Source organism: Anguilla anguilla, chromosome 2 (assembly GCF_013347855.1).
Source record: "Anguilla anguilla isolate fAngAng1 chromosome 2, fAngAng1.pri, whole genome shotgun sequence".
In the NCBI taxonomy this organism is placed as follows: domain Eukaryota; kingdom Metazoa; phylum Chordata; class Actinopteri; order Anguilliformes; family Anguillidae; genus Anguilla; species Anguilla anguilla.
The window spans coordinates 728,329-747,044 of NC_049202.1; the positions used below are offsets into that span (position 1 = coordinate 728,329).

The 18,716-nt window shown below is 40.1% G+C and overlaps 2 protein-coding genes across 7 annotated transcripts in view; both read left to right on the top strand.

Annotated features, from left to right (window-relative positions):
• zmiz1a (zinc finger, MIZ-type containing 1a) overlaps positions 1-4,486 on the top strand; it is a 147,933-nt gene extending 143,447 nt beyond the window's left edge. For all 5 annotated transcript variants that reach the window (XM_035403904.1, XM_035403909.1, XM_035403905.1 and 2 more), the window contains one exon: positions 382-4,486. In XM_035403904.1, coding sequence (XP_035259795.1) covers positions 382-489 — 108 coding nt within the window. In that variant the 3' untranslated portion in view covers positions 490-4,486. The remainder of the gene's footprint in view (positions 1-381) is intronic.
• Positions 4,487-5,822: 1,336 nt separating this feature from the next.
• Positions 5,823-9,407, top strand: LOC118220746 (peptidyl-prolyl cis-trans isomerase F, mitochondrial-like). Of its 2 annotated transcripts, XM_035404927.1 has the most exons (6): positions 5,823-6,101; positions 6,969-6,999; positions 7,121-7,209; positions 7,464-7,560; positions 8,640-8,715; positions 8,806-9,407. In XM_035404927.1, exons 1-6 carry the CDS (start codon positions 5,955-5,957, stop codon positions 8,939-8,941), a joined length of 576 nt encoding a protein of 191 aa, XP_035260818.1. In that variant the 5' UTR covers positions 5,823-5,954; the 3' UTR covers positions 8,942-9,407. The 2 variants fall into 2 exon arrangements, with proteins under 2 accessions (XP_035260818.1, XP_035260819.1); XM_035404928.1 differs by lacking the exon at positions 6,969-6,999 and having other exon boundaries at positions 5,963-6,101.
• Positions 9,408-18,716: the final 9,309 nt, after the last annotated feature.

The following is an 18,716-nucleotide window of genomic DNA, read 5'->3' on the forward strand; positions in this document are numbered from 1 at the left end:
CATTGAGCCCCCTCCCCCGCGCGCTACCTAGCGTCTGCCGCTAACACGCTAACCCTTTTCCTCCTGATAATGCTCCCTTCGCTGCCCAGCGGCTGCTGCAATGTAGACTTTTCTGCATTTTTTTTTCTTTATTTGTGAAGAAGAGGGGTCTGTGTGCAATAGATAAATGTTTTTTTGTTTTTTTTAAAAACAGAAGAGATGGAACGTTGCATGCGAATGCTTGTGATTGTTGGCACAGGAAGTGACAGAGGAGTCCAGCGTAAGCTGTGCTTGCCTCGACAGTTCTCTTCCTGTCCCTGTGTGTGGTGAGACGTAGAGAAGCGGCGTCTCATGGGAGAGACCCCCCCCTCAGTTTCATCCTCTGTTCTGTTTCTCCCGCAGCTTCTTCCAGAACTAGCGAACCCCGACGAGCTGCTGTCCTACCTGGACCCCCCTGACCTCCCGAGCAATAGCAATGACGACCTGCTCTCGCTTTTTGAGAACAACTGAGGGGGCCGTCGTCCCGAGAGCTCGCTGGACTGACTGGACTGCAGCCGCTGACCGGACCGTAACTCAGTACTTGACAAACACAAAGATGCACTCCCTCGCTCTTCCTCCTCTGCACTCCCTCGCTCTTCTTCCTCTGCACTCCCTCGCTCTTCCTCCTCTGCACTCCCTCGCTCTTCTTCCTCTGCACTCCCTCGCTCTTCTTCCTCTGCACTCCCTCGCTCTTCTTCCTCTGCACTCCCTCGCTCTTCTTCCTCTGCACTCCCTCGCTCTTCCTCCTCTGCACTCCCTCGCTCTTCCTCCTCTGCACTCCCTCGCTCTTCTTCCTCTGCACTCCCTTGCTCTTCCTCCTCTGCACTCCCTCGCTCTTCCTCCTCTGCACTCCCTCGCTCTTCTTCCTCTTACAAACATTTCATCCTCCGGAGCAAACTGACTGAGCGTGGTTGCAAACACGCAGCTGTGGCAGTCCTGCCGGCTGCCATAAAGTAATATCTCTGAACATTAAGAAACTGTGCAGCTATATTCAGTTCATTTTTATGTCACACAGTGTTCTGTGTGAACACTAGGAAAGTGTTGTAGCATTTTTTATTCTTATTTTATTTCTCATTTTAAGAAGAAAAAGAAATGTAAAAAAAAAAATACTAAAAAAAACGTGCCCATCCTGGCCAGTGTCTGTATCCCCTTTGAACATTACTGAAATATGAAATATGGCTTCCCAAATAACAGGTTTTTTTGTCCAACTGAACAATAGCACCGCTTTTCCACCGAGCGCCATTTAAAAGCACAAGATAAACGACAAACTGTAAACGCGTGAAGTAGAGAACAGCTCAAAGGGAAGAACACAACAGTCTGCAGGAGAAATCGCCCCCTTTTCTATCTTTTGTTAAACTCTGTTTTTTATGTTCCCACTGTAAAGTTAAAAGAAAAAAAACAAATGTCTTTAAATGTTCAAAGGCTTTCATCACATTTTGAAAGCGCATTTTCATCATGATGCAGATAAGGGAAAAAAATAGATGTTTTTGGCAATTTTTGTGCATTATGTTTTTTGTTTGTTTGCTATTTTTGTAATATGGAAACCCCATGTTCACTACACTAAATGAAAAAAAAAAAAAGAAACACACAGGAGGATTCTGGGTAAATGTTGTGATCATCTGAAAACTGCGCCTACCTGTGTTCTGTACGTAGCTGTAATGGGCATTTATATCCACACAGTGAAATGCAGCTTTTTTTGTATAAGACTGTTACACAGTAATCCAGTCCCTATCTTACCTGGCAGGGGAGCTTCTCTGGGGACAGCTGAGGGAATACTAGGGAAAGGGGGGGCTGGTGTAGTGGGGGTGTTATTGCAGCCCTCGTAGCCCCCGGTGCCAGCCCACAGACTGAGCCCCCAGAGCTAGAAACCGCTCCTCTGTGCTTTCCTGCATGAGCCCACTGTCGCCTGCGTGCTCACTTTGTGCCGTTTGTCTCTCTCCTTGATGGATTATGTACAGTAAGTGGTATAAAAAGTGCATGTGTGCCAATTTTACCCTTGTTTAGTGATATTCGAAGCTAAGATGGCGTGCTTTTTATCAATGACTTTGATCGCAGCTTGTTTTTCTTTTTTTGTTTTTTTGCTTCTGTCTTCTATTTTGTTCTCATTCATTTAATTTTAACACTAACTATTCTCCGAAGGGATTATTTTCTGATATTTACAGTATATTGTTCATTTTTGTAATGATTATTGTTATTATTTAATCTCTTTTGTTGTTGTTTTGCAGTGCTGCAAATGCATCGCAGTTAGGTAATTGTTGGGAAATTGCTTTATATCACCAAAGTTTGGGAGGGATGGAGGGAAATGGGGCTACTGTTTCATCGCAAAGACAGAGAGAAAAGCCGAGAGAAACACAATTCGTCACTGAAGCATAAATATATGGTAGCCCCCTGTGTTTCTATGTAGATACTTTTAAACAAATGTCTGATATCTGGAAGCGGAACTGTATGAGATTTTTCCATCTTTTTTTTCCAATTTCATTTTAACAGAAAAGCGCTGTTCGGTATGCAAATGTATTATTTTAAAAAGCTATTGTAAATACTTTTGTGAATATTTTAGTATTGTCTTAGATGATATTAATCCTGTTCATGATTGGTTGTCCATGGTTGTTATCTACTGCTTGTCTAATACCCTGCCCCACCCCCCCCCCAGCACCAGTACTACCCCCACTCTAACAAACGTGCTTTCTTCTGTATAGCAGGAATCAATCAATGAGTCTCTCATAAGCTATGTGTTGCAGGTCTTCTTGCTTTTAGTGTTATATTTGTGTGTGTGTTCTTTCATACCCCCAGTACAGCAGTAGAATCAGAATCTGCAAGCAGGTCTTTCTCTGTCATAATTGGTCATTCAGTAGTATGTACTACCCCCCCTGAAATCGATTTCAGTGTCCCTGAACAAAAAGTGTGGGCCGTCATCATCCTGCGTCACTTCAGCTGTTGATCAAGCAATATTCCACTGTAATCCTTCCATGAGCACGTCACGGTTTTCAGAGTCTGTAGAGAGGCAGTGATTTGTTCACTCGGTTCACGATGGCTCGTTCTTTCGTTTTTACTGGAGTACAGTGAGCAGGCTTGGAAAGCAGTGTGGTTTGACTGCTTTAATGTGATGGAAGAGCCGTGGTGATGTCTCATTTAAAGGTCACATTGTAAAAGTGGTATTTTAAAAATGTATCACAGCCTTATGTTAAATAAACCTATATGATATACTTTTTATTTTTGTTATAGAAAAATACAACATTTGTAAACGGCGAAGAACCTTCAAATTTTGAATCTCATTTTAAATGTTGCTTTCTGGTTTTGTAAATTATTTTTATGTTTTCTTTTTTTAATGAAAATTTAAGGTTAACAAGCTCATTTAATTTGGTTTATCTTAATGCAGCCGTGCATTGAAAAAGGAGCATTATACAAATATAAATCATATGGCTTTTTGGAAAACGTTGTTCCAATTTAAGAAAGTAGTATGATTAAAATAGCTCAATGGTGCTGGTACAGTAACCGAAAATTGTGTATCGAACTGAGTCAAATGAGCAGTATATCTTTTAAAGATGTACTTCCGTATTCGTTCCTTCCCCCTTTCTGTATATATTAATAGTCATATTTGAACTTATTATTTTCCATTTCGCTTACATTTATGTACGAGCCATTTCCATGTATTAGGCACCTCTGCATACTGTAGTTGCACAATCATCAAAAAGGAAACTTGTGTCTGGGGAAAAATAAAAATAAAACAGGAGGACTGGAGTCTCTCCATCAGGGCTAGACCTGAGCTTCAGGACAGGACTGGCCATGGTGAAGAGGCTCGCGAGAGGCATGTATATATGTAAATGACTATAGAAACATGTTAACAGAAGTGTGTTCATTTTCCTCAGGAATCTGCATTGTTTCCTCAGAATTGGAAAAAAAAAAGCTTGCAACCCCCTATCAGAAGTGATTCAGTGTGGGAAATGAGTCTTGCTTGTTATCGTCTGTGGACTCCCTCAGCGCTCGTTCCCTTATGTAATATGCTTTTGTCCCTCTCTATCGATGGAATTGGAGAAAAAAAAAACGACAACTTTGTTTTGCCTACATGTAATATTTAGCCTAAGTGTGTTAGTCTCTCACCTGCATATGTTTAAGGTGCTACAGGAAATAAGCGTTTAATGAAGAGAAAACTGCGGAAAGGTGAAGAGAGAGTGGGGGCTGGAGGGGGAGGGGGGTTCAAAAAGATTGTAACCAAATCCATAGTTTGTACAATTTTTGATATCATGATCAGGCAAAAAGAAAATAAATTAAAAGGTACAATCTAAGGTGATTCATGCAAAAGTGGCCATTGTCTTTATGTTTGTACATTGTATGTACAATCATTTCATATTCTAAACTGGTCAGAAAAAATAAACTAATTGTGATTTTTAGTCTTGCAGAACTGTATGTAGTTAGATGATGTGACAACCTAATATTTATCTAATAAATATGTATTCAGATGATACCTGTATACCATGGCGTCCACGTGGTTCTTTATAAATGTTTTTTCTTGAAGAAACTTTTTCTCATCACATCCCATTACTAATTCAACCTTACAATGGTAGCTTGTACATTTTAAGTGCCAATAGATATTAAGTCTGTCAAACATTTTATACCTGGGCAGAGAAATACCTAAGAATATGAAGAGTATCATTTTTGTTTACTTGATTTTTTCTATTTAAAATGAAAGATATCAACTTTGAACAAGTAATACTACCATTTACTCTCATTTACTCTTACTTTTATACACATTTTTAATTATCACAGGTGATGGGTTAAGAGTTAAGGTGAATAAGACTATTTGTATCACCTCTCCTACACCTCAGAGCCATAATCACGTCTTATTCTTACGTAGTCACAATATTTTAAAGATACCGTTCCTGCATTTAGCAATGCACAGTTAGCTATAGTATTTCCTGCAGATAACTGACTGAGTGACGTGTGAGTCGTCTGAGAGCGTCAATACTTTTTAAAGACTTCACTGAACACTTCCTGAACATTAATTATATTGTGATTTATCAGTCAATGAAATTTGTAACTGATGTGTCAGGATATGTTTGGTAGTCTGTGCAGTATGTAATTGTACTTAACGGTTTGTTGTCAAAACTATACTGCTGTGAAGCATTTGTAAAATATCTGCGGTACATTAGAGGGCGCAAATGTCTACTTTTTTTAGTATTTTAATTTCTGCTTCGTTGCCTGTTTGCGCTTGGTGCAGAACTCTGAACAATATTACAAACAACAAATCAGACAAATGGCAGTATGCTGCCGTTATAAACAAGTCATTTAATGGTATAAATAAAGTCGTTATTAAATTAATTACTGCTGCCTGTTCAATACAGTTTTTGCGTGAGCACCCCTCTTGGTGTAGAGTAAGTGGAGCTTTCCTCACGGGCCTGTATCTTTTTGGAAGGAAGTAGTTGAGCTCTATGGTGTCTTCGCACCATAGAGTGTACACAGACACTACTGTGCATGCTGGAGGGCAAAAACCATAATTCAATTTGGACGACCAAGGTGATTTAACAACCTAAGAAAACCTCATCGGTCTATTTTTTTGATCATAAATTTCATTATGTGCAGCATGTGTTTCTGAAACAATGGGCGAAAATATTTAATAAAATATGCATATTTTGTTACACAAAACATATTTTTGCAATGTGCTTTTCATACGAAACGTAACGTTCGTTAATTGAGTTTCAGCATACCGTCAGGGACGTTTTAATTTTGCCTGATATTCCTCATTCACTTTAATTGGAGCGGCAATGTTTTGCCCTCAACACGCGCTGTCCAGGCTTACTTCCGGGACTTCACAATCTTAGGTAAACTAAAGGGGTGCCTGTTCAGTGTGCGTGTCTATGCTCCGCACGGGCGCACTAACTTCCTGGAAACGTTAGCAGTTTTATGCTAGGCAAGCTGCTGTCTAAGCAAAAGGAACCACGATGTTGCAAATAAGAAGTCAAATTAAATTTTGTGCAATGGCATTTTCTGCCGCTCGAATGTTTACCACTGGACCGCCAGCCAACAACCCAGTTGTCTACTTTGATATCGCAGCAGACAACAAGCCCCTCGGGAGAGTCACCTTCGAAGTAAGTGGCAGTACGCTGTTAAATAACCGCTATGTAACTTAGCATGAGTAGGTCGTGTCGGATGTCCTTTAGCTAACTTCCATAGGTAGTCAACAAAATCGTTGTTTGTTTGATTTTTCAAAAATCTACAGAGCCAAAATCATTAGAAAAGATGATGTTGTCGAGTGAGCTGGTTAATGTACATTAAGAGTAGAGCTTGCCGGTATTCGATCTACCCGTAAAAATACTTATGGACACGTATTAACACCAGACAGTGGCATTTGCAGTGTTATCGTGACATTTAGCTTGACTGCAAAGGAAAGCGCGAAGTCAAGTGCAAGAGCAGTGGTAGAGTGAGCTTGCTTGGGAGACGCATGGTTAATATGAATTAGCTCACCCGCTAAATTTGTTTTGTAGCTAAAATGTTGCAGCGCATTGACCGAATGGCCGTGCTCCACGCATAATGAAATAGGCAAATAAATGACAGTCTCATTCTCCAACTAATCTATCTAGGTAATATTAACGTGGATAAGTTACCTGGTCACTTTAGTTCGCTGGCTAGCGACTTGACATACCACTTTGGCGGTCTTTTTTTCTTCCCCGTTTTCTAATTTCACTATTCAAATAACAAGCTTGTTTTTCCTAATATTACTTAAAATGTACCGCACGTATCATCTGTTGGCAACGGAAGAATTGTAATAAGAATGTTGTTCGGCTATATTGCCGACACCGTATAATTGCATTATAGAAAAGTTTGGCGTTTGTATTGGGTTGGTGTCAATGCTTTCCTTGTATAAATTATTCGGAGTACACGCTTGCTGTTGTATGATAAATACACTCAATTCTCTTGTTTTCGAACGCTTTGTAACGGAGTTCTTCTTTTTTCAGCTAAATGCAGATGTTGTGCCAAAAACTGCAGGTGGGAACATACTGACGTAAACGAAGTCTAATCTAATGATTGCCGTGTCTGGACATGGAGTTCTTAACGTGTTTTGTTAATGAAATTTAAATTGAATTTTCTGTATATTTTATTGCGACAGAGAATTTCCGGGCACTCTGCACGGGAGAACACGGCTTTGGATACAAGGGGTCGACATTCCACAGAGTGATTCCGAGTTTCATGTGCCAGGTAGCTGTGTTGTCTAGTCTTGCTTGAATAGCAGTGCTTGGTGCCTGGAGAAACGAGGGTTGAATTAAAAGGTGATTGTACGTGACGGCTGAACAAGTTCATGCATGCTGCATTTGACATTTACCTTGTGTAAAATAATTTTAATGCCGCCATGTGAATGCGTCTTTAAAAAAAAAAAAAATTAAAAAAAGTACTCACAGTAAGACATGATTTATTCAGATATTCTTTGGTATTGATACACTTTGTGCTTCAAGGGTGGCGACTTTACTAATCATAACGGAACTGGGGGCAGATCTATCTATGGACCCCGATTCCCCGATGAGAACTTCAAACTGAAGCATACTGGACCAGGTAAGAACGTTTATGCATTTACTGAAAAAAAAACGTTTCACTATCAAAAACATTTACTGTCAAATAGCATGACAGCGTTCATTTGAAATATCAGTATATTATCTGAAATGACTGTGCAACATTTCTAAAGCACATCTTTGACAAACTCAAATGGGTGAAATTAGGTTCTGTAAATAAGTTTAATAATGCAGATGCATTTTCTTGTGGTATTTCAAATGTACCGTGTGAGATATGTTACGAGAGTTGACATTATATTACTTTATTATATTACTTTGGCATTTCACAGAAGGGCTTATACAGAGTGATTTACAGCACACAACCGAAAGCATTGAATAGCAGCAGGTTAGATCTGGTGTGCAGAGTCCCTTTATCAGATTTATGCAGAGTTTAAGCCAAATTCCTTCTGCCCTTTTTTGACCTGTTTAAAAAGAGATTGTGCATATTTTTCAAGAATCATTTAAAGGGGTCATTTTGTGAATTAAAAAGTAGCACTTTGCTAATATTGGTGTTTAATCTGAAAAGCAGAAGTAAAACTGTTGGAGTAAATAGTGATCCTAAATCCCAGTGACATGATCTTCTGTTTTTATGAAAAACTCCCTCCAGCAACAGATATCCGTTTCGGCCAATAGGAGGGGCCAATTCCCCAGACAAAAAGTGGATATTGAATTTGCCAAAGCTTGCATGGTGACCTACTTTTTTTAAACCGCCCACCAGGAATCAATTTGCTGATATAATACTGTTTATACGCTGTTCTGCCTTACATGTACCGGTCCTGTTACTCTGTTTTTAAACGCATAACGGATCCCAGAAGTGAAATACTGTGGTAAAATAATGGCCGCTTGTGTGTCAGAAATCATGGTGGGGATCATGTTAAACCCTTTACCCCCTGTATTGCAAACACGTCCCCTGCTGAGTTGGCTCTGTTGGTTTTTCTCTTCTGCCTCCCATTGCCAGCCATAGATCTCTGACGTAAATCACGTGTGCTGTCCCTTAGGTGCTAACATGTCATGTAACATGATAGCCTCTTGACGTATTTTAATATTTAATTTGATCCTGTCACTCCCCTTCACTGTGTTTAGGTGTGCTGTCGATGGCAAATGCCGGTCCGAATACAAACGGGTCCCAATTCTTCATCTGCACGTCCAAAACAGAATGGTATGTGGGGGTTTGATGAAAGAATAAAATGGCTGGTTGAAGCTTCCCGTGATTCGGTGACGTTCTGAAGAGCTTTGCTTTGGCCCTCAGGCTGGACGGCAAACACGTGGTGTTTGGCAACGTGAAGGACGGGATGGACGTGGTGAAGCAGGTGGAGTCCTTCGGGTCCCGGTCCGGCAGCACCTCCAAGAGGATCACCGTCATGGAGTGCGGGGAGCTCAAGTAGCGCAACGTGGTTCTGGCAGAATCGCACCAACTGTGAATTTAACATAAATCAGGAAAAAATACAAACCGTGAATCTCTTTTAGTGTGTAGTTCAGGTGTGCACGTGATCCAAGTTGTCTAAGGTGCACTGATTTGCATTCCCTGTGTGTGTAAAAATGATTAAAATGTGACACTGTTGGTTTATGGGGAAGGGGGTGGGGGTGGTCATGATTGAATCAGATGAATATAAAATGAACTATTTCTGTGTTCCACTTTAAAGGGCTTGTCTTTGCTCATCCTTGGTGAGTACTAATAGTGAACATGCACATTGCTGTGGAACAGGTGTGCAAGATTGGCATGAGATTGCTTCTTTTTTTTTGTAGACTGCAGAAATATGTCATGGACTTCTGTTCGAATTCACATAGGACCTGAGCATGTTTACTGTAATTGACAGTGGCATCTGGAATTAAACTTTGCATTCAACTTTGCAAGTAACTGTGATTTATTTCTTGGAATTTTTATCAAGTGCCCCACAGCACTTTTTCCTTTTTGAGTTTACTCTGCTTTGCTATTGTTTTTTTAAAATGATGGTCATTCCAAGTTTTACATTGTGTATAACTACTACGTGTATTGAAGTATTATGAATTACATTGTTAACCTAACTCAACTATACTGTAATTTCCTGGAGCCCACCATGCATTTTTGGTTCAGCTACAAGTGGCTTGAGCCAGAATTAGATTATTTTGCAAATGCTCCATGCGTCTTTTGATTGTAAGGACAAACAGGAGTACACGCTGACAGCATGGTCAATTTGGAATGTTGGTTGGTTGAATAAGTCATAATCAGTCCCTGACTAAACTTGCTGATCTCCAGGATGTGGAGGTGCCTTGCTCTAGGACAGGTTTGATACTTCCCCCTGTTGACCTGTCCCCCAAGCCTTCTCCCCAGCTCTTGGGGTACATGTGTGGTAGCCTCCTCCCATTGACTCTTCACGGAGGCTCTGGTGTGAGCCAGCTGTGTAGGCCCAGCCCCAAGCATCCATCGTTAAAAAGGCAGGGCTGGGGCTCCTTCTGATACTGGCTTTGCTCAGAAGATTGGTGGGAATACAGAGTTCTGACCTTAACCAGCAAGGCTGACGGCTGTAGCCACCCGTGACTGTGGGTAACTGATGTTATCTCTCTGCCCAGGTCTTGTGTAAATAAAGCCAAGGCCATGCAGAGTCAGTAGGAATTACAGTGCAGATGTTAAATTCTAAAGGTAAAACCACAATTCACTGAAACAAAAATATGTATTAATGCACACTTTTAGGTTATAATCTTTAGTGACAATTTGTGGGGAATTTATGTAGCAAATGAATTTCAGGTACGTTACTAAAAACTGACGCTTAATTGCAGGGGCACTCGCCCAACAGCCAGGCCCAACGCGGTAAGAAAAATCTCGAAATGATGTAGCGGAAGGGAGCCCATGCAAGTAGATGGCGTCGGCTACAGTGTATAACTAGAAAGATGAACCCCACAATGGAGACAGATGAGGTTGAATACCACTGAAATATGGACAGGAATCACCACAGCCGTACAATTATGAGCTTATGGGCGTGTAATAGTGTAATCGGGAACCGGCGAGGAGGAGGAGCATCAATGGGATCGAGAAGCGGCCTAGAAGAACTTGGACTTGAAGCGCCTTGGACTGATATTTTGGTGAGTGGCTTTAACTACTGACACTACAGTTGTGTTTCTGGCTATCCTGAGCTGCTCACGTTAACCTCATCACAAACATTACTGGTGAAGCTAATTTACTGACAACGTTTTCTATTTTACATTGTATCTGTTTTTATTTTACTGCTAGTTTTCTGACCTCACCAACGTTAGCTAGCGTACATGGTATCTCATTGATCGTCATCGTCATCTTAAGTCTTTCCTGTCCAATCAGTATACTAATAACTAGCCAGCGAGAGATGTTTACCTACACATGGCAAAACTAGCAGAATGTAATGTAGTAGAACTAACAACATTTTGAATCAGTCAGAACTAGTGAGGTACGACCTAGCTCTTTGGCTGTCTAGTTGTCACACATTGCCGACTGTGGTACTGATTCTGAATGTGCGTTACGCTTTGTAGGCTAAATTGTCACTAGTTAGCAAATCATCACGCAATACATCATTGCATTTACAGCAAAATGTAACGCACATCAAATGCACAAGAACAGTAAATAAAACAAATCATGGAGTCATACAGTATAGCCAGCTACATCCATCAAACATGATATTGCAATGCAGAAGTAATTATCTACGTAAGTAAGAGTGCTGAGCGCACAGGGATATGCAAGATGAATTGCCAGTTAAATTCCTGAATCCAAGAAGAGGTGGGTCTTCTGCCTGTTTCAGTATTATGATTATTATGGTATTATTTCTCTTGTTTTCCATTTAGTTCTGTTCACAATTACAGTAAGCTGCTGTGGGATTGCTATAGGCCTAACTGTAGTTAGCTGGCAAGATCTCTATGATGACTCACGAACTAAACAATGGTCTAAATCACCCTCTCCATGAGACCAGCATTTTAAATAGGTTACCTTTCCAAATATCCAAACTGAACATTGCCCTTTAACATTTGGCCTCAATTATTGGAGTTTTCAAAAATAATATTTGGAAGAGGAGATCTCAGACAATACTAAGCTGGAATTTTTCAGAAACCCAACAACTGTCTCCACAACTTAATTCCCACACGGTCTGTTTTCAGTTTTTTATTTTTTATTTATTTATTTATTTTTTGTGTGGTTTTTGGCACCACCTTGTCTTTTGTCCATCTGATTGTGTGATATCTGGCATTCAGTAAGAATGTGCACAAGGACAGATGTGTTACTTACCAGCACACTCCAGTCACAAGCTGTGTGTCCTTCTGCTTAACTCTGCTTCTGTACTTATAGGCCTGTTTTAACTGATGTTTTCTGCAGTTTTCCTCCAGCTGAATAGGTTTGGGTGTTTGTGAGCACATTCCCAGTTGTGCGCAGACAAGTTCTGTTCCATGTGGAGCTTTTTTGAGACTGGTTGCTTCTTTAATTTTTGTTGGCACATTGTTGAGTGAACTGAGCTTGGAAAGTCAGTAACGGCAGTTTGTCCTGGCAGCTGTTCCTGCTGATTATGAGGATTAAAAGTAAGGCTGATAAGATTTCTTTTATACAAAAGATCCTTTGTTACTTTTTATGTGGAAAAAGGCAACAGAAAAAAGACTATATTAAGGCTTAGGTATTTATTTAAATTCCTGTAGCTGTCTGTATTCTCTGATGGACATATTCAAATATGAAGAGGGGGGAAGGGGTGCAGAAAACAGGGCTCCACCCCTGCCAAAACAATGCTGGAGAGAAGAGGTAGCAAAGCCTCATGTCTGCTGGTGCAGCGTGTCACACCCCCCCCCCACCCCCCCACCCCCCCCCCCCCCCCCCCCCCCCCCCACAGGAGAACTCTGAGCAGCGCTGTCAAATGGAACAGGGTTCCATCGACTCTCACAAACTGGGCCTTTTCTGAAATCAGACGGGTGAAAGAAACAGTAGAGTCTTCATCCCACAGTGCTGTATTAACTAGACCGCCAAAAACACGTCTTTCCCCTTCCCCTTCCTGTGGACCAGCCCATTATCTCTTTTGGGGGGGGGGAAGGCATTTTCATCCCCCTGCATCTAATTCCCCCAAACAGAATAAAATGCTGTGTGTGGGGTACACATGACCCTAATCCTTACACCAGTGAATTAACTTTGAGTGGTTGCAATACAATGTTACTGTGCGCATTGTGTAACCTCTCTCATTTTTGCGCAAATAGTTTTTTTGTTTTGTTTAAGAAGTATCCATTCTTCCAGTTGGAAAAGGGAAAGTTTGGCCGCAGATTATGGCATTAATGGGGCACACATTGTGAGAACCGGGCTGCACTGTTTAAATGGAGCCACATGCAGCCTGGGTGTGTTGTTCTGGACAGATCCGATTCCAGCATTAATATCGCTGGTGCTGTTTGCATTCCGGTTCTGTGTAATCGCCTTCTAACGGGGCTGTGATGCGGTTTGGGTCTGGGGTATGCACTGGTCTGGGTCTGGGGTATGCGCTGGTTTGGGTCTGGGGTATGCGCTGGTCTGGGTCTGGGGTATGCGCTGGTTTGGGTCTGGGGTATGCGCTGGTCTGGGTCTGGGGTATGCGCTGGTCTGGGTGAGAGGTATGCGCTGGTCTGGGTCTGGGGTATGCGCTGGTCTGGGTCTGGGGTATGCGCTGGTTTGGGTCTGGGGTATGCGCTGGTCTGGGTCTGGGGTATGCGCTGGTCTGGGTGAGAGGTATGCGATGTCCTGTGCCGTGCCACGGACGCCTTGCTTGTTTTGCCAGGGAAAGTCTGTAGAGGGAGGGGTCCGATCCACTGGCCACATCGCTGGGCTGGAGTGTTCTTAGCCAGGTCTGGCTCTGCCTCTCATAGTAATCAGGCTAATGCACTTTAATGCAGTGTAGACAACAGTTTAATGTAAATTAATGTAATGCAGCCAAAATATCAGTAGTGCTCACTTAATTTTGTGAGCCTTTGCTGGATATTGGGAACATCACATTCTGTGGCACCTTTTTAAAAAGCGGGCTGGTCAGGCTGGATGACTATATTTCTACATCAAAACTCGGCTTGTTTTTACCTTCCTATATATAGTGAACACCTGTAATGTCATTCTGTGTGGTGAAGTGGATTGTGGGATAGCCCTTCACATTCCCTGTTAGTCTTAGAGTCATTTTCAAGTTTTATTACTATATTCTATAATGTGTAATTTAATATTTAATGATTTATCTGGATATGCAAAATAAAGATGGCTTGCACTGACTCAGTAAATGAGAGATCCACATGGTACCATCAGAATAAACCCAATTAGTAGTCTGAATTGGGAATGGAATGATAGGGATATAAAAATTGGTTTATTGGGGTTTTATCGCCCCTTTTTTGTGTAAATCAAATTGCACGTAATATTACAATAACTGATGAAAGCGTATGGATGTAGACATATCTGGAAACGTGGTATTATAAAATAATAAAGTTGTAAAGGGTGCAAACTTCTGGTAACTGCCAACCTTCTATGATTCACTTTGTGTTTGAAGTCTGAATCAAAATAACGACCAAATAAACGAGAACAAAACGGTACTGTTTCAATAGTTTTATTCAGCGCTAAAATTCTGAAAAAGCACTTTAAAAAAGCGAGCTTTCCACTTCTAATGAGAAAATAAGGCACATTCCGGAATGCCAATTTATGGGCAGTTAACAGCAGAGGTTTACTATCTTTGCTCATTCTCAGAAATACACATTCTTTGCCCCTCTGTGTCTTGCCCATTTTCTTTTAGCATTAGTCAACTTTTCTTTACAAAAGTTAAAGGAACTAAGACAAGTAAACATTGGTGAACTAATTTATCATAAAGCAGTTTGTGATCATCCTGACTTTGGCTACATTCAGGAGACAACAGAAACTCTGAGTTACAATGAATTAGGCTATCTACTTCAATATACACATACAATGTAGTGAGTATGGTAGTACAGTTAGTAATGTACATATTGATAAAATAGAATATGTGGCAATCTACTTGAATGTACTAATGTTACACATATACAGTATAAGAAAAAAATATTTTTTATCACTTCCAAACAATCTTAAATGAGTACATGCGCATGCAACATATGTAATTACTGTCTCTCCTTTCGCTTAATGGAAATCCTGTGTTCTATATTTCACACAATACATTTAACAAAGTGTCCTCACTAGTTCCTTTACATCTGTTCCTATTGCAGACGAGAGCTCACAGTTTCTTTAGCAGGACAGCAGTCCCGAGTGCTAGCCCTGTTCTGAATCTTAGAGTACAATAAGGCTATTGCTTTTTAATTTATTCTTCAAAATACAAACTTGCATAAAGATAAATGTTACATCAGTACTTATGTTAGCTAGTAATGTCGACATTAGCGCCACAATACTGCAATACTACTCTTCAAAATAATAGCATACTTTCCAAAATACACATATATATATAATTTGATAAGCACATTCAGTACTTGAATAATATAGTAACTGGTTAGATAATACTGATAATATTTTCATCCATATAACAAACAAAAATGGCTTTTACAAGAGCAAGGGTATTTAAGAATTATGTACCAACCTTAATATAATAATCTTTGTAGACATCAATATTTCCTTCATAGTGTAGTATTGTTGCATATTTTATACAAACAAAGGTAATGTAAAAATCCTTCCTTAAATATATTTTGTAGGACATAACTTCAGATTGTAAAACATCAAAGAAAAACTCCCAGCTTAGTTTATATTTCAACAATATAGGCCCTTATGACAACAAAAAAGCTCTATTGCTATTTTAACAATTAAAAACAACAGATATAAATCTTAACATGATGGCCTTCAAATATATACACACAATAGTAATTGAAAAAATCTCTGACAGGGGTAGAAGTCTTGTATGGCTTGCAATTGCTCTAAAGACGTTAAAATCAAAAAAAAAAAAAAGTATTTTCCCAAAATACGTACATCATATGTAGGAAAAATCAACACTCAAAAAAACAGCAAAAGTCAAGTATCCGTATCTCAAGGAAAATGTGTCAGCGAGCTTTTGAGTGTTTGTGTTGTTCACTGAAAGGCCGAGCCCTGTGCACGGCTTTGCAAGCTCATCCACGGCACGCTGGCTCACTCATCGAGTTTTCTCCCAGACATCATCAGTGGCTCACAGAGTGGCATTTTATTCCACTAATTACATTAGTATGCCCAGGGATATCGGACTGGAGAAAGTCCTGAGGCTTCCAGATTTTGAAGGCCCCCTTGTGACTAGTGTGAGGTCAGTTTAGCACAATTCCCTTAAAGGGAGTGGGAGTCGTGTGGGATGAGGACGGTTTCTTATTTAAAGGTAATGGACAGGACGGAAAGGACACCTTTAAAAGGCAACAAACTGTTTTTGCACAAAAATATTAATATCAAAATAATGTCACAACATTTTCATCACTCCCCATAGATATGAGCCAGTCTATGTCTAGTCTTCACAGAAATCGTATACGAACAAAAGTCATTGGCAAGACTTGGTGCAATGCAATGCTTCAGGAGGCATTTCTCATTACATTTAAGAACTTCTCTAAAAGCGCATAGGGACATGTAATGCAGACTTGTTTATGGTCTGAATGTTTCCTGTTAATACAAATTGTGTGTGTAATCTGTGTGCAGCATGTGTGCCTGTTTACTACAGTATTGCAGCTACAGAAAATGCGAGAAATTGAATTACTTAAATTGTTGGCAAAAATAATTTCACGAGCCCTTTCCTCTCCCATGGCGGTCTTAACATTCGTGTGACGTCATGTTTTGAAGCCACGCTTTGCTGTGAGAATTTCACATTCCACAAGTTCACATTCGAGACACATTCAAACATCAACACTGCAGGCAGTCTGTTCATTATTTAAAATCACACCACATCCGCCAAAAACTTTATTTAGCTGATAAAACTGACGCTTTCATGCTGTCCATGAGTGTTAGAAATAGATTGTTTCAAAAACAAAGATTGCACATTCAAGCAGATACAATTGCAAAAATGGGAATGAGGGTGTTTAATGTTGGCTTTGAATAACACGTCTTTATTTCCATGACAACTATGCTGATTGTTTTTTTTTTTTCCAGTAGAGCATTTTTGCTCCGAGCCAACGTCAGTAATGGTGTGAAGGAAATGATGAGCTAGCCAAACATGTCCGCCCTGACTTTGGGTTATTTGTATTGTTTCTCCCATCTGTACGATGCCAAGGATAATGCCACATTGTTTTCAGATGTTTTTAAAAAAATCCTCCACATACAGAATAGTTTATTTTTAAAACTAATTAACATTTAATCAAAGATGATTAATCTCACGGCCAGCAGACTCTATTCTCAGCTCCGCTCAGCTGACTGATGGGCCTGCATTTCTGCCGACCGCGCAGGAGGCCAGACGCTCTGTACGCACACACACGGTGTTCAGGTGTGAGGGGACGGACCCCACCCACTTTGTAAACACACACGGCATTCAGGTGTGTGGAGACGGACCCCCCTGACGATGCCGGATGTGACTGTGGACCACAGCGCCCCCTAGCTCACTGCGCCAGCATGACTCGTTTGGTCACATGGGCTCTCGCATTGCCAGCACTCCAAACAAATTTCACGTCCGTGACGGACTCTGGAGTCAGAAACGCAGCGCTGCGTCACGCTTTAGTGGAGAGCCTGAGCTCGTCTGCCCCCTCCCGCCATTTTGGAAGAAGCTGCAGTGAAAGGCCAAACATTACAGTCGGCATTTCAAATTGAAAGGGAAAATATTAGTTAAAAATCTGTATTAAAAATGGCACAAAAAGAGTAATGGCTAAAATATTTTAAATGATCCACTGTAAGTATTTCAAGTTTAGTTACCCTTACATACGGCTTACATATTAATTTAATATATTATGTAGCTATCAAAAAAAAATCTAAATAGAAAAAAAGTACTAGGTACATCTTTAGATATATGCATTATACAGTTTATGTAATTGATACTAAATTGTGAAATTACACATTTATCCGAGAGACACAAAGAGTCCCTTGAGGTTCATACAAAATATAAAGCTATATTTTTAAATTTTACATTTCTCTTAGTCTCTGTATAATCAAAATGCTTGGAAATGTTATCCTTAGAGTGGAGTAACAGCTTTAAACAAGACTTCTCTTTTTTTGGATTTGTACAGTACACAGCGAGTTTGGTGGTTACTGAAATAAATAAAAATGCATAACAATCACATAAAGAACAAACTTGCCAAAATGTATGTGTTAAAGTTAAGATCAAAGTGCACTGCAATTAGACAATAAGCCTTAGTTTACACACAAACATGCCTCTTTCTGCATGTTGAAACTAACACTGATTCTCAATCCCTTTTAAAGCTGAATCTAGCCTGAGGCTAAGTGATACTGATTACACTATAAAAGTCTAGAGACATTGATTACACTAACGTCAGGAAAGGGGGGCATCTCAGACGAGATGACTGAGGAAGTAATATCTTGGTGCTTCTCGTTTGTTTATAAAGCAGGAAATGCGTTATTATGGGTTTGAATGGAGAACCTGATGAAGAACTCAGGGGGCTGTATGCAGATGCTAACAGAAACGCAGTCAGGAAAGCCTACCTGGATCTTAGCATCCCCTTAACCTGACACAAGCATAAACATCTTTGAATAACATAACTTTTTCATATTACACATGACTTTCCGTGCTTCACTCTTATTTTCTTTTACAACAATTATCAGCGTCCCTTTAGATTTCTTTTCCCTCTCTCTCCGTCTCTCTCTGGCATCTGCTTGGAGATCAGATGAGAACTGAGAATCCAGCCATAGAATGTGTTTCGCCTTCCCAGCCTAACACTTGGATATGTGTATTGTAGTGTAGTTTGGCAAATCCGTTAAAATATAATTTTTCTTTTTTTTGTGGTGTTGCAGTGCTTCTTTTTTGGGACAGGTTAGTATGCCCCCGTTGTGCTTGAATCACAAATAAAATTTGGTCAAGTAAACATAGTTTGAGCCTGAAGTGTGGATAGAATTACTGGATTTAATGGAAGAAGTCATCTTTATTTGATACTCCCTTTTGACTATAGCAATAACTACCTGTTTATGGATTCTTTGGTAAAATATCACCATCGTCATAATTAAAAGTAAAACATGTCTCATAATAAGGCTAATTTCAAAAATTAATTTTTAATAAATTCTTAATTAAAATGTATTACCTGCCAGATGCAGTGTTCATTTAAGTGAGCGTCAAAATGGCT

Bases quoted from the DNA above. Each gene is read 5' to 3' on its own strand.
- LOC118220746 (XM_035404927.1), top strand. From the start codon at position 5,955: ATGTTGCAAATAAGAAGTCAAATTAAATTTTGTGCAATGGCATTTTCT. The intron at 7,561-8,639 runs GTAAGAACGTTT...CACTGTGTTTAG, and splicing joins ACTGAAGCATACTGGACCAG to GTGTGCTGTCGATGGCAAAT. The intron at 8,716-8,805 runs GTATGTGGGGGT...TTTGGCCCTCAG, and splicing joins TGCACGTCCAAAACAGAATG to GCTGGACGGCAAACACGTGG.